At 42.4% G+C, this 13,464-nt stretch overlaps 1 protein-coding gene across 6 annotated transcripts in view; it reads right to left on the reverse strand.

Moving 5' to 3' along the window:
• Positions 1 to 8,817: 8,817 nt before the first annotated feature.
• Positions 8,818 to 13,464, reverse strand: part of LOC111848838 (NLR family CARD domain-containing protein 3-like) — a 212,845-nt gene continuing 208,198 nt past the window's right edge. For all 6 annotated transcript variants that reach the window (XM_072710546.1, XM_072710544.1, XM_072710545.1 and 3 more), the window contains 3 exons: positions 10,535 to 10,708; positions 10,376 to 10,422; positions 8,818 to 9,427 (listed from right to left, as the gene is read on the reverse strand). In XM_072710546.1, the coding sequence (XP_072566647.1) occupies positions 8,892 to 9,427; positions 10,376 to 10,422; positions 10,535 to 10,708 (757 nt within the window). In that variant the 3' untranslated portion in view covers positions 8,818 to 8,891. The remainder of the gene's footprint in view (positions 9,428 to 10,375; positions 10,423 to 10,534; positions 10,709 to 13,464) is intronic.

Genomic DNA, 13,464 nt, shown 5'->3' on the forward strand with positions numbered 1-13,464 from the left:
AGTAAAGTTAATTTACCAGGGAGTGCTGTTTAATTATGTTATATATTAAATAAAATGTTTTAACTAGGATTAATAGGAAGCCTTTAGTGCCATTGTACAGGTAGCAAATACAATATACAGACAGAAATATATATTTAATGTACATACACAGGGGAGGGGGAAAGCCCCCCCTCCCAATCAGAATTACATTTCATTATATTTTACCAGAGAGAAAAATTCATTTTCCATGTTTGTTCAACTTGCAAAACCCAGTCACTTATTTCTGTCTAACATATGTCACACTTAAGACAGAGTGAAAAGGGTTATACTGGTTAAAAAGCAGATATTTTACCTTTGTGCCATGAAGAAGCAGCAACATGTGACGCTCTGAGAAGTAAAAATGATTCCTCCAGCACAGAGTGAGCTATCCCAGCATGCACAGGGACACAGAGGAGTATTTATTAACCCAAAACCCTGGATAGAGGGGTGCAGTGAATGAGGAGGTGAAGCTGTACAGGAGGGTCAGTCCATCAGAGGAGACTCTGTAGAAGGACAGAGTACCAGCTGCCCAGTCCAGATACACTCCTACTCTGTGGGAGCCTGAGGGCTTTATGGGTATGTCAGTCTGTTTATTATTGTGATGGACAGAGTAACTGTCAGGAGAGCAGCGCAGCATCCATGACTTGTCATTGGCTGCAAGCTTTACTGTCAGTATTCTCTCCGTTCCTCCCGATTCCTTTATACACTCACCTAAAGGATTATTAGGAACACCATACTAATACGGTGTTTGACCCCCTTTCGCCATCAGAACTGCCTTAATTCTACGTGGCATTGATTCAACAAGGTGCTCAAAGCATTCTTTAGAAATGTTGGCCCATATTGATAGGATAGCATCTTGCAGTTGATGGAGATTTGTGGGATGCACATCCAGGGCACGAAGCTCCCGTTCCACCACATCCCAAAGATGCTCTATTGGGTTGAGATCTGGTGACTGTGGGGGCCATTTTAGTACAGTGAACTCATTGTCATGTTCAAGAAACCAATTTGAAATGATTCGAGCTTTGTGACATGGTGCATTATCCTGCTGGAAGTAGCCATCAGAGGATGGGTACATGGTGGTCATAAAGGGATGGACATGGTCAGAAACAATGCTCAGGTAGGCCGTGGCATTTAAACGATGCCCAATTGGCACTAAGGGGCCTAAAGTGTGCCAAGAAAACATCCCCCACACCATTACACCACCACCACCAGCCTGCACAGTGGTAACAAGGCATGATGGATCCATGTTCTCATTCTGTTTACGCCAAATTCTGACTCTACCATTTGAATATCTCAACGGAAATCGAGACTCATCAGACCAGGCAACATTTTTCCAGTCTTCAACTGTCCAATGTTGGTGAGCTCGTGCAAATTGTAGCCTCTTTTTCCTATTTGTAGTGGCAATGAGTGGTACCCGGTGGGGTCTTCTGCTGTTGTAGCCCATCCGCCTCAAGGTTGTGCGTGTTGTGGCTTCACAAATGCTTTGCTGCATACCTCGGTTGTAACGAGTGGTTATTTCTGTCAAAGTTGCTCTTCTATCAGCTTGAATCAGTCGGCCCATTCTCCTCTGACCTCTAGCATCAACAAGGCATTTTCGCCCACAGGACTGCCGCATACTGGATGTTTTTCCCTTTGCACACCATTCTTTGAAAACCCTAGAAATGGTTGTGTGTGAAAATCCCAGTAACTGAGCAGATTGTGAAATACTCAGACTGGCCCGTCTGGCACCAACAACCATGCCACGCTCAAAATTGCTTAAATCACCTTTCTTTCCCATTCTGACATTCAGTTTGGAGTTCAGGAGATTGTCTTGACCAGGACCACACCCCTAAATGCATTGAAGCAACTGCCATGTGATTGGTTGATTAGATAATTGCATTAATGAGAAATTGAACAGGTGTTCCTAATAATCCTTTAGGTGAGTGTATAGGGCTGGCTTACGCAGAATCCTCAACTTGACCAAGAACATAACCTGCACGGAGCAGGTTTGAGATGCAGCATAAATTGTCATAGCAGCATACCTTGAGTAAAACCTAACCACCTTTCGTAGTATGGGTTAATCGTGAAGTTACACCACATGACATCAAGTTATTCACAAAGTTACCCCGATAAACCATGCAGTAACCCCGCTTCGCAGTACAGGCCACTGGGTATCACTGTCTTGTTTTCATGACTATGGTTCATGTTGACCGGCATTTTAACTTGAGATTCTAATCCTGGTCTTGTTCCTGGGTTAATGGCCCCGTTTAGCCATAGTTCTGTGACTGGGGTGCTGGGCTACTGCTGTCTTGTTTTTAAGTCAGTCGTGGTTGTTCTGTTTTTGTTTCAGCCCTACGTCCTGTTTTCTGGCTCCTGGTTCCTGTTCCTGGTATCCCTGTCCTCTGCACTGGAGTCTGCTCTTCTGTGCACCTCAGCCTGAAGCCCTCCATCCAGTCAGCAACCTCTTGGTTACCTGTTTCCTGCAGTGAGCTGTCTTAAGGTCTCAGTGTCCACACACACACACACACACACACACATATATATATATATATATATATATATATATATATATATTTACCATGTGAATTATCCAATCAAACGTGGGGAAATTATTTTTCAATTTTCTTGCTGCCATCTCCTGGCCGAATGTAAGTATTGCAATTACCAGAAAAGATCATTTTAATGTTATTAAATGGCAGTACTCAAATGCCGCCACTAGATGGAAGCATAAACAGAGGAAAAACTCTTCTCACGGTCCAAGCATATAATTATTAAACAAAAACATTTTTTACGCCATACAAGCAGATTATAAAACAAATTTCTAAATATTTCACATGGCACAAGTTTTTTATTTTTAATTATTATTTATAATTAAAATTATGCTTTATTGTCATTCCAAACATGTTGCACATGATAGTAACAAAATGAGGTACTAAGGTCCAATATTGGGTGTGATGATAAAACAGAAATTAAATACAAAAAAAAAGCATTGAATAAAATTAAGGTTAAAATAAATTAGTAACAATGTGATTAATGATAACATTAGGAGACTCTAACTGTGAATGGAGTGAGCAGTGTGGGTGTAGAAAAAAGCTGCAATGTGAGGGTGCAAAATTACAGTAATAACATGCAGCATGAAGGTAACTATTGCAGCAATGTAACCTGACATGTAACACTGATTATTTACAGCATTGCTGTACCACGGAATCCACAGAAGTGCCAGAAGCCCTGACAGTAATATGAGACGCCCTGTTAATGATTGTTTTACTGAGCCGCAGAGTGTCTCAGTCTCACGGCCTCTGAGAAAAAGTTGTTTCTCAGTCTGCAGGTTCTGATCCTGATGCTGCGTAGCCTAACAAATATATTTTATTACCATAGAGACAGCAATAAAAGCATAAATGTGACCGTGGCAACACAATTTTTCAAATGTCCTCCTGCCATCTCGTGGCCCATAGTAAGCAGAGCAATTACGGGGAAATGTGAATGTTTTTAAATGGCACTACTCAATTTTGGCCACCAGATGGCAGCAGTAAAGTAGAAAAAACTATTTCCCCATGGTCAAATTATATAATTTTTAAACAATGACTTATTTTCACGCTGTACAATGAACTGATAAAATATACATTTTCTTATTGTAATTATTATTATTATTTTTATTATTATTGTAATATATTTGTTGTACATGGTAGAAGTTTTTAAAGAATATGACCATGTAAAACAGCCAATAGACTGTGGGAATTTTTTTTTCTAGTTTCTTGCTGCCATCTCGTGGTGAAGCTGAAGTATTGCAATGAGGAAAAAAAATAATTAAAATGTTTTCAAATGACAAAATCATACAAATTCATGAGATGACAGGCAGACTACAGTCACTCAGTGTATCCACCCTCCATTACTGCTTTTCCGCTACAGGGACTCGGGGAGCCTGCAGTCTGTCCCAGGCAGCACACGGCAGAAGGCAGGGCTCACCCTGGATGGGATACTAGTCCATCAAAGGTCGTTCGGAACTTGAAATGTTCGTAAGTCGTTATTCAGCATCATTTTAAGGGTATACGCAAGTACTAAGTACTAGGATGGTGAGAGTATGCGAACTACGCTGCTGTGCAGCTGGAGTAGTGGCCAGAAGTCATACTAGGTGGAATTGGCGCACAGAAAAAAATTTGATGTTGCACAGCAAACGTGCCAGTGTTAAATTAACACTGCATGGTGTCTATATGTGACCACACCATTCAGCTTGAGTAAGATATGTTTCTTTAGTCATCCTTAGAAAGAACAGATCCAGCTCAGCTGAGAACTGCCCATGGTTCAAAAGTGTGTGAAATGTATGGCACCAATCACCAAACACAGATTGCAAAGTCGGTTTGCATCACATAATTATTTAGCAGGGCTGAAAAAGGGTGAGAGCTATCTTAATGACTGAAGGAGTGTATTTCCGCTAAAGCAGATATAATGGGAGAATGAAAAGGTCCCCCAGAGTGGGACACTTGACTCGAATCCTGTCAGCTGAGTGGGACAACTTGCGATAGAACAAATCAAATCACTTTGCTCATTTAATATTAAGATTTTCATTAAGCTTAATTTTTAGATACCCACCACGATCGAGGCTGGTATGGCACTGATATTAGTCTTTACCACATTTCATTACTTATTTTTGAGTTGCCTGTGTTGGTGTATGTTAATTGATGTGGGCAGTGTAGTTCTTACATATGAAGTAATCTCCATACAGAAGATCCAAACAATCTTCCTGGAAAAACCAGACTTAGAAAAGAAACTAAATGATTGTTTTTCCATAGCATTTTCCTCCCAGCCAATGCCTTCTCTAGTTAAGCCATAGAGGCTAAACCACCCCACCTGGTCCTTGGCTGGAACACAAGAGCTATTTCGGTGGTTTTTGTTCTTTTACCTTATTCATCACAATCACGGTGGATTAAAAAAAAAATCTATTAAGTCAAAAACAGTACTGTGTCATGCTATGCCAATATACGTCCAGCACCATTGGTCTACAGGGGAGTGGGTGGTACCAGGAGCTGCACAGAAAAGGGTATCACAACTGTCCTGACACCTTTCCACATACTGTATGTTAATCATCCTGGCAGGACTGACAATCAAACATACTACCACACTATTAATATATATACCAATCTGGAGACACGTCCTGTATATCTCCAAGAGTTTTTTTCTCTGATGCAACTACAACATGCTATGAGACCACAGCTCTTTAATCTTCAAGATTCATCAGAACCAAGCCAGCAAAACTTTATCACAAAACAAGAAAAAGCTGTAAGGTCCTGTTTGGTCAGAGTCTTTCTTATGATGGTGGGTAAATCTGGGACGGCTCTTCTGATCCTCATGACGTCTTGTTCGCATATTAAAATGGGGCAGATATGTGGAGGTAGAGACTCTTTGACAACACTCTAGGTTGTAAATTGAACACTATAAGAGTTAATAAATATTAACACTGTAAAACAACACTCGCTGCACACTGAAAAGTGTTAAAGGTAACACTGAATGGTGTGGTCACATATAGACACCATGCAGTGTTAATTTAACACTGGCACATTTGCTGTGTGCGGACAGGAAATGGGAGCCCAATGAACATAATTTGGACTTACGGTCCTCTTCGTTCGTATGTCTGAAAGTTCGTAAGTTGAAAGTTCGTAACTAGAGGAACGTCTGTAATCCCATTTTAAAACTGCTTGAGCAGTAATTAAGTGCATTGGATGTTTAATTAAGTTTTGTTAATGAATCTTAGCATCAAAAATTTCATATCAGTACAGTCATGGGCTGCTGATTTAGGGGTCTGTTTACATATTAATTATATTAATTCAGCAGAGTGGACTCTGTCTATCCCCCCCATGGCTATTTCCGGCTGCTGTAGTGGTGTGGGGGACACACTGGCTTCTGATTGGTCCTCATTAGTGGGGCTACATAATGTACACAGCTTCCAGTTACTGTCAAGAATAGAGTGATTGATGTCTGGGGTGTGGGGGAGGGGGGGGTCCTTGGGATTAAAGATGCATTAATGGAAAATGCACTAGTCAATTATTCACCCCCCCATATAATCATCCACATCAGCCTGAAATAACCCTGATGCTGGTTTAATAGAAACCAAGTAGGAAAACTATCACTCTAAAGAACTGCTGTGGTGTGTAGTGATGCCAAGTGACAGGGGGAAGGCGGGGCATCCTTTACACTCCTGATCTCTAAACTCAGAGACACCTTCGGATAGGTAGGAGGTAGGTAACACCCCCCATGTGTGTGTGTGAGCTTTAACCGGGGGCTCTGTGTGTGTGTGTGTGTGCTCTAAGTGGGCGCTGTGTTTCTGCATGTGTCTGTGAAGGAACAGAAATGTGTGTTTATGTTCCTCACTGAACAGAAATCTTTGTCGCAGTAACAGGACAGAACTGAGGTCATTGGTGTGCTTTTGAAGACAGTAAATGTCTGTGTTTGTGCTTCCAGAAGGATTAATATTCCTGTTTGCATGTATGTGACTGTTTGTAAGTGTGTCACAGAACTGTTTGTGCATAAAGCAGAGGTGGGGGGCCTGATCCATGGAGGGCTGCTGTGGGTGTATTGTGGGACACATTATATTTGGTTATCGAATTCTTAAATTGTATGGAATACAATACATCTGGAAAACAAGAACTGTTATGCCAGGCTGCTGTTTGTGGACTACAGCTCTGCATTTAACACCGTCATTCCATCCCAGCTCATCACTAAACTCCTGGATCTGGGGCTTAGCTCTTCACTGTGTAACTGGATACTGGATTTCCTCACTGGCAGACCTCAGCAAGTGCGTATTGGTGGAAAAACCTCCTCCATCATCACCATCAGCACTGGCACCCCGCAGGGCAGTGTGCTGAGCCCCCTGCTTTACTCTCTCTACACTCATGACTCCAACATCATCCTTAAGTTTGCTGATGATACCACTGTAATAGGTCTGATCAGCGAGGACAATGAGACGGCCTACAGGGAGGAGGTTAGATTCCTGCCAGAATGGTGTCAGGACAACAATCTCAAGGAGACGATTGTGGATTTCCGCAAACAGGCAACAGAGCACAGCCTCATTTACATCAGAGGTGAGGCTGTGGAGCAGGTCAGCAGCTTTAGGTTTCTTGGAGTCATCCTCACTGATGATTTGAAATGGTCAAGTCACACTGCGGCAATAGTCAAAAGAGCACAACAATGCCTCTACTTCCTCAGGAGACTGAGGAAAGCCCGGATGTCCCCCACAACCCTGTGCAGATTCTACAGGTGTACTGTGGAATCCATCCTGACAGGATGCATCACATCATGGTACAGCAGCTGCTCAGTTCAGGACCACAGAGCTCTGCAGCGTGTGGTGCACTCAGCACAGAAGCTCCCTGCGATCCGCGACATCCACACTACACGCTGTCTCAGGGAAGTGAACCGTATCAGGCAGGAACCCAGCCACCCTGCACTGTCACTTTCCACCCTCCTCCCATCTGGGAAGCGACTACAGTCCATTCAGACGCGCACCTCCAGGTTCAGGAACAGATTGTACCCAACTGCAATCAGACCCATGACCTCCAGTGCTACCCGCACATATACTTCTGCCACTGTCTCTGTCTCTATTTATTCCTAGGTTCTGGTCTTATTTATTCACTTCATCATCACATTCACTTATTTATTGTGTGTGTTTTTTTTTTGTCATCTTGTCTGCATGGGCACATGCAAATAAGAATTTCATTGTACATGGTACTCGTACTTGTACATATGACAATAAAAGAATTGAATTGAATAAAAAAAAACTCAAACTAAAATAAAGTAAATCAGGATTCCCCAAAAAAGAGAATATATGCATTTTTTTCACATGCAGTGCATCACAGATAAAACATGTTATGAAAACTATTCACTTTAGTCTTTTCAGCCAGACATAATAAAATATAAAAAGACAGGCTGCAGTAAATTTCAGTTGCAGTTCTTTTATTTTAGAGTAATATTTTATTGTACATTAAATAATGACTGTACATGTGGGGACGTTAATTGAGGGAACGCAGCGTCTCACATCCTGCGACCGACGGGAAACCCGCAGTTACCACAGGACGGCAGTAGGGGGCGGAAGCGAGATGCTGCTCTGTCAAGTTACACCAGATTGTTCAAGTAAGAATGTGTTACGTTTTGATTTTTTAAAAAAAGAATTAGATGTTTCCCCATTAATGTACGCAGTAATTAGTTTTATTTAAAAAAATATCCTTTTCTAACGTTGTTTTTAGCACACAGCATTGCCATTTTAACCTCCGCATTTATGACCTGGTTAATGTTGTGAATGACCTGCAGACTACTGCAGATGGCAGTTCTCGCGAGGCTACTGACAGTTCAGTTTGGAGAGGCAGATTATTTTTTTTTTAAATGATCTTATAATACGGGAGATTTACGGGAAAATACTAATACGGGAGGACGGCGGGAAAGAGGGGTAAAATACGGTAATTTCCCGGCCAAAACAGGAGACTTGACAACTATGATTTAGTGTAATTGTGTTATGGGTAGTTATAGCAGTGAAGTTAATTTACCAGGGAGTGCTGTTTAATTATGTTAAATATTAAATAAAATGTTTGAACCAGGATATTAATAGGAAGCCTTTATTGCCATTGTTCAGATAGCAAATACAATGTATAGACAAATCCATAAAATGTACATATACAGGGGAGGAGAAAAGCCCACCATCAGGATTACATTTCATTATATTTTAATCAGAGAGAAAAACAATAATTTTGCCCGTGTGTTCGGTTTGCCGAACCCAGTCACTTATTTTTTTCTAACACATGTCACACTTCAACCAGAGTAAAATGGGTCATTTTACCTTTTTGCCTTAGAGAAGCAGCGACATGTGACACTCTGATAAGGTAAAAATGATTCCTCCAGCACATTGTGAGCTATCCCAGCATGCACAGGGACACGGGGGAGTTTGGATCATGAACACAAAACCCTGGATAGAGGGGTTCAGTGAATGAGGAGGTGAAGCTGTACAGGAGGGTCAGTCCATCAGAGGAGACTCTGTAGAAGGACAGAGTATCAGCCGCCCAGTCCAGATACACTCCTACTCTGCGGGAGCCTGAGGGCTCTATGGGTATGTCAGTCTGTTTATTATTGTGATAGACAGAGTATCTGTGAGGATAGCAGAACAGACTCCATGACTTGCCATTGGCTCCAAGCCCACAGTCAGCACTCCGTCCTTTCCTCCTGATTCCTTTATAAGTCACTCCTATCAGGGCTCCATCTCCACTCCACTCAGCCTCCCAGTAACAGCGACCAGTTAGATTCTCTCTGCACAGAACTTGGGGCCAGTATTCAAATCTCTCTGGATGATCAGGATATGGATGGCAATTCCCCTGTGCTGCCTTCCTGTTCCCCTCTGACAGAGACAGGGCGCTATATGCTGTGTTGGGGTCCAGTGTCAGCTGGCAGGAGTCTGTAGGCAAGAGGAAGAGCGATTAATCCCATCATGAAGCCCAGCATCTCCATCATCATCACTGTCACACCTCACACACTCACTAACACAGAACTCGCTCCAATACACACATTTTATTCCCAATATACTCATGTAGCCGCCCGAGTCTGCGGTGCTCCGGCTGCCCCCTGCGCTGTGAGACACCGCGCTGAGAGACTCGCTGGGGACCGAACTGCACTTTAGCCTGCGCTCTATTATTCTGTACGATACATAAAATATAAAAACAGCACAGTGTCCCCTAACGAAGCAGGAATTCAAGTATGTGAAATAGCTCAGGAAATTTCGGATGCCGGCGGGAAAACGCACCAAAATACTGCACGTGCTAAATTAACAGGCTTATTTATGGGCATAAATTACAGGAGGATATGGGGGGGGGGGGTTTCTAACCCCCCCACCCAATAATCATGCACTAAGCACAGACTGTGGAGACAGTTGGCGCCACAGCCAATTTGGGGGAGACTACAGGTGCCGTCTTAGGACAATGCTAAGGAATCTCAAAAAAGTACGCAGCATTTTTTTTTTGCATGTGCAAAAAGAAGAAACAGGAAGGGTTTTTTGTGGAATTAAAGATGCACAGCCACATCAGAATGTATTTCACCCTGTTACATTCTCACATAAACACAAGCATGATATAAGCAGCTGTAATTAAGTATTTGTTTGTTTCCAGATGCTATTTATACATAAAAAAACAGTCATGTATAAACCCAAACCCAGCAGTTTGTTTAAAAACAAAGAACTGATGAATTAATGATGTTTTTGGTGATGTCTGTTTTGTTTTTCACCTTTGGATGTTATCTAAAATGACACACAGAGAAACTCACCAAAACATAGACATGAAAATCCATCTACATACAGTGCAAAAAGCAGTATTAATGGTATTATTAATAAAAAACATGCAAACAAACTTACATTTCTGTAAGCCTGGTCTGGTCCTGCACTCTGCACTGTGATCCACACTATAGGAGAAGCAGAATGACATAGTGCTGCTGTATCCATTTATTTATTGGTGCCTCTTCTTCACATACATGCATAAGTATCTGTAGTGTGTCAGACACACTCTCTACTCACTTCAGCTTCTCCAGTTTACAGCTGGGATCCTCCAGTACAGCAGAGAGCAGCTTCACTCCTGAGTCTCCTGGATGATTGTAGCTCAGGTCCAGCTCTCTCAGATGTGAGGGGTTTGACCTCAGAGCTGAAGCCAGGGAAGTACAGCCTCCCTCTGTGACTCTGCAGCCTGACAGCCTATAGAAAGGAAATCACAAAATTTTGGACAAAGTACAGATGGCAACGATTCTTCGGAATGCCAGTGCTGATGTGCCCAAAGCGACCAGCAACTGGCCTGGACCCACCAGACAAACAGCCCATCAGCACCTCCCCCTTATCCTCCATCCCTGTCCTTCCTGTTCCTGATAAAAAGCTGCCTTTTGTTGGCAATATTCTGTACCCAGGTTTGCCTGTTTGCCTCTGTTCCTGTGGCCACTACACACAGTTCACTGAAACTCATCTTTTAGCCCCACTGACTGTGTAGTAACAGACATAAATGATCAGCTCAGTTCAAAATTAAACCATCTAGTTGAAAACGACCCACTGCTTGAAACTTAGACCAACTGGATTCCCTGGAATATGTATACAGTGGATGTCAAATGCTGACACATCCCTATTGTATCTGTGCGCTGACCTAAAGCTTTTCAAGCAATATTCTTGAAATACGTCCCATTCTTTTCCATGAAAATAGCTGCCATTGTTTATTTGCATTTCAGCCTTTACATAAACAGAAGGTGACATTCAAATAAGTGCAGATTTTTTATTTTAATAAGCAACGCAAAAATGATATCTGACTCGTCCCATGACATATTCAGAGCAATAAAATTGCTTCCACTGCAGCCGTCAGCCATCTTTCTGCCAGGTGGCCCCAGACTGACTAGTAACTCTGATAGGAGGAGATGTGAACATCCCCAGCAGCTAATGCAGGCCTGGCAGGCTGTGTTAGTTCTCATTCCAGCCTTGGTGATTCATGGGCTGTTTTAGATATAAATTGTACAAATTATGAATTTAAGAGTTAATTGAAAAAAAAAATAAGGATGCAACAGTACTTTCAGGAATTCTGTTTGAGAGACCTTAGCACATGAACATTTTAAACACTGTGGTCCACACAGATCTGTACAGTACAGTGAGAGCTGATTACAGGAGTGATTCATCTCTCATAGCTGACAGGCGGCTGATGTGACACAGGAAGGTGCCCATGCAGCAGCTACCAAAAATTAAAGAGTATTTTATTTGGTGTAATTCCACCTGAGCAAATGTGATTTATGTTCCTTGGTTATGAAACTGTGAAAAGTCCAGCCCATGCATTTACTCTAGCATAGAGTATAACAATATTAAATCAGTATGACAATACTAAAACAAAACATGTGCATCATGTCCTCTTTTCTGAAAAATATAAAGAACTGAAGATTAAAAAGTGTAAATTGATACCTGCTTAGTGGGAATGAAATGGTGTGAGTGCAGCTGTTCGCTTGTCTGACTTGCATTGCAGCCACAGAAACACATTATAATATTAATGTACCAGTTTAGTATTTGTACTGTCAAACTGGACTGACCTCAGTATCTCCAGTTTACAATGTGAATCCCCCAGTCCAGCAGAGAGCAGCTTCACTCCTGAATCTTGCAGGTCATTGTTACCCAGGTCCAGCTCTCTCAGGGGTGAGGAGTTTGATCTGAGAGTTAAAGCCAACGTGTCACAGCTTGTCTCTGTGAGATTACAGCTGTTCAGCCTGGAAAAAGAAAATATGTTGAGACACAGACACAAATATTACCTACTCATTGTTAATAGTACTGACAACAACATTAAAACAAGCGAGCAGCACAGGCCACTGGTGGACTCAGAGGGGGAATGGGGGGGCAGTAACTGTGCTAGTGCCCCCATGGCTGAAAAAACGTCACTACTTTTCCCTAAGGAATGGTGAAAATGCCACTATTAGCTGCACATCGCACGACTTAGCACCATCTAGGGTGCCCCCTTCACGGGAGATGGTGCCTTACAGAGCAAGAAGATGCGATGAAGTGTATTAATGAGCCCTTCTAGTGGAGAGAATGTCATGCAGTGCCCTGTAAGGTGCCCTTACAATGGTCTAAATGGCTCCTATGGGTACCCTTCTAACGGGAAAGGGTGCCATTATGAAGAGCCCTTGTAATGGAGGATATGTGATGTAGTGCCCAAAAAGTTGTGGTCTAAAAGCAATAAGGCCACCACCCATTATATCTGCTTTAGTGGAAATACACTCCTTCAACCATTAAGATAGACCTCACCTTTTCTCAGTCCTGCTAAACAATTATGTTATGGAGTCTAACACAGCCTAGCTTCATAAACTGTTTGGTGAAGGGTGACTTACATGAGCATAGTTCTTTGGTTATCAGAAGCTGAGCTGAAATAAAACTTGCATGAAAAAGAAAAGGCTATGTTGGTCTGCCTCTTTCTTAATATGGTGGGTTAGTAAAACAGCAGCTGAATGCCCAAATTAGTTCAAATGAGGGTACATTAAAATGGGGGAGATATGGCCCACCCATTTTGTACTTGTGTGCCACCCATATGGGCATGCAATCTGGGAAGAGGTGGAGACACATTGTCTTAACACTCTAGATTGTAAACTGAACACTACAAGAGTTAATAAATATTAACACTGTAAAAACAACACTTACTGCACACTGTAAAGTGTTAAAAGTAACACTGAATGGTGTGGACCCATATAAACACCATGCAGTGTTAATTTAACACTGGCACATTTGCTGTGTGGGGGCGCACAACACATGTGGCAGGGCATCTGGGCCATCACCGACTACAGGTCATCTCCACCTGCCTGTGACAGTGAGGCCTCTCTTCCAGATGAGCTGAGTCACATCTATGCACGGTTTGAAACACAGAATGACATGGCAGCAAGGAAGATCACCACTCCCCCCAATGACCAGATGCTCTGCCTGACCATGACTGATGTGAGGAG

Source organism: Paramormyrops kingsleyae, chromosome 4 (genome assembly GCF_048594095.1).
Source record: "Paramormyrops kingsleyae isolate MSU_618 chromosome 4, PKINGS_0.4, whole genome shotgun sequence".
In the NCBI taxonomy this organism is placed as follows: domain Eukaryota; kingdom Metazoa; phylum Chordata; class Actinopteri; order Osteoglossiformes; family Mormyridae; genus Paramormyrops; species Paramormyrops kingsleyae.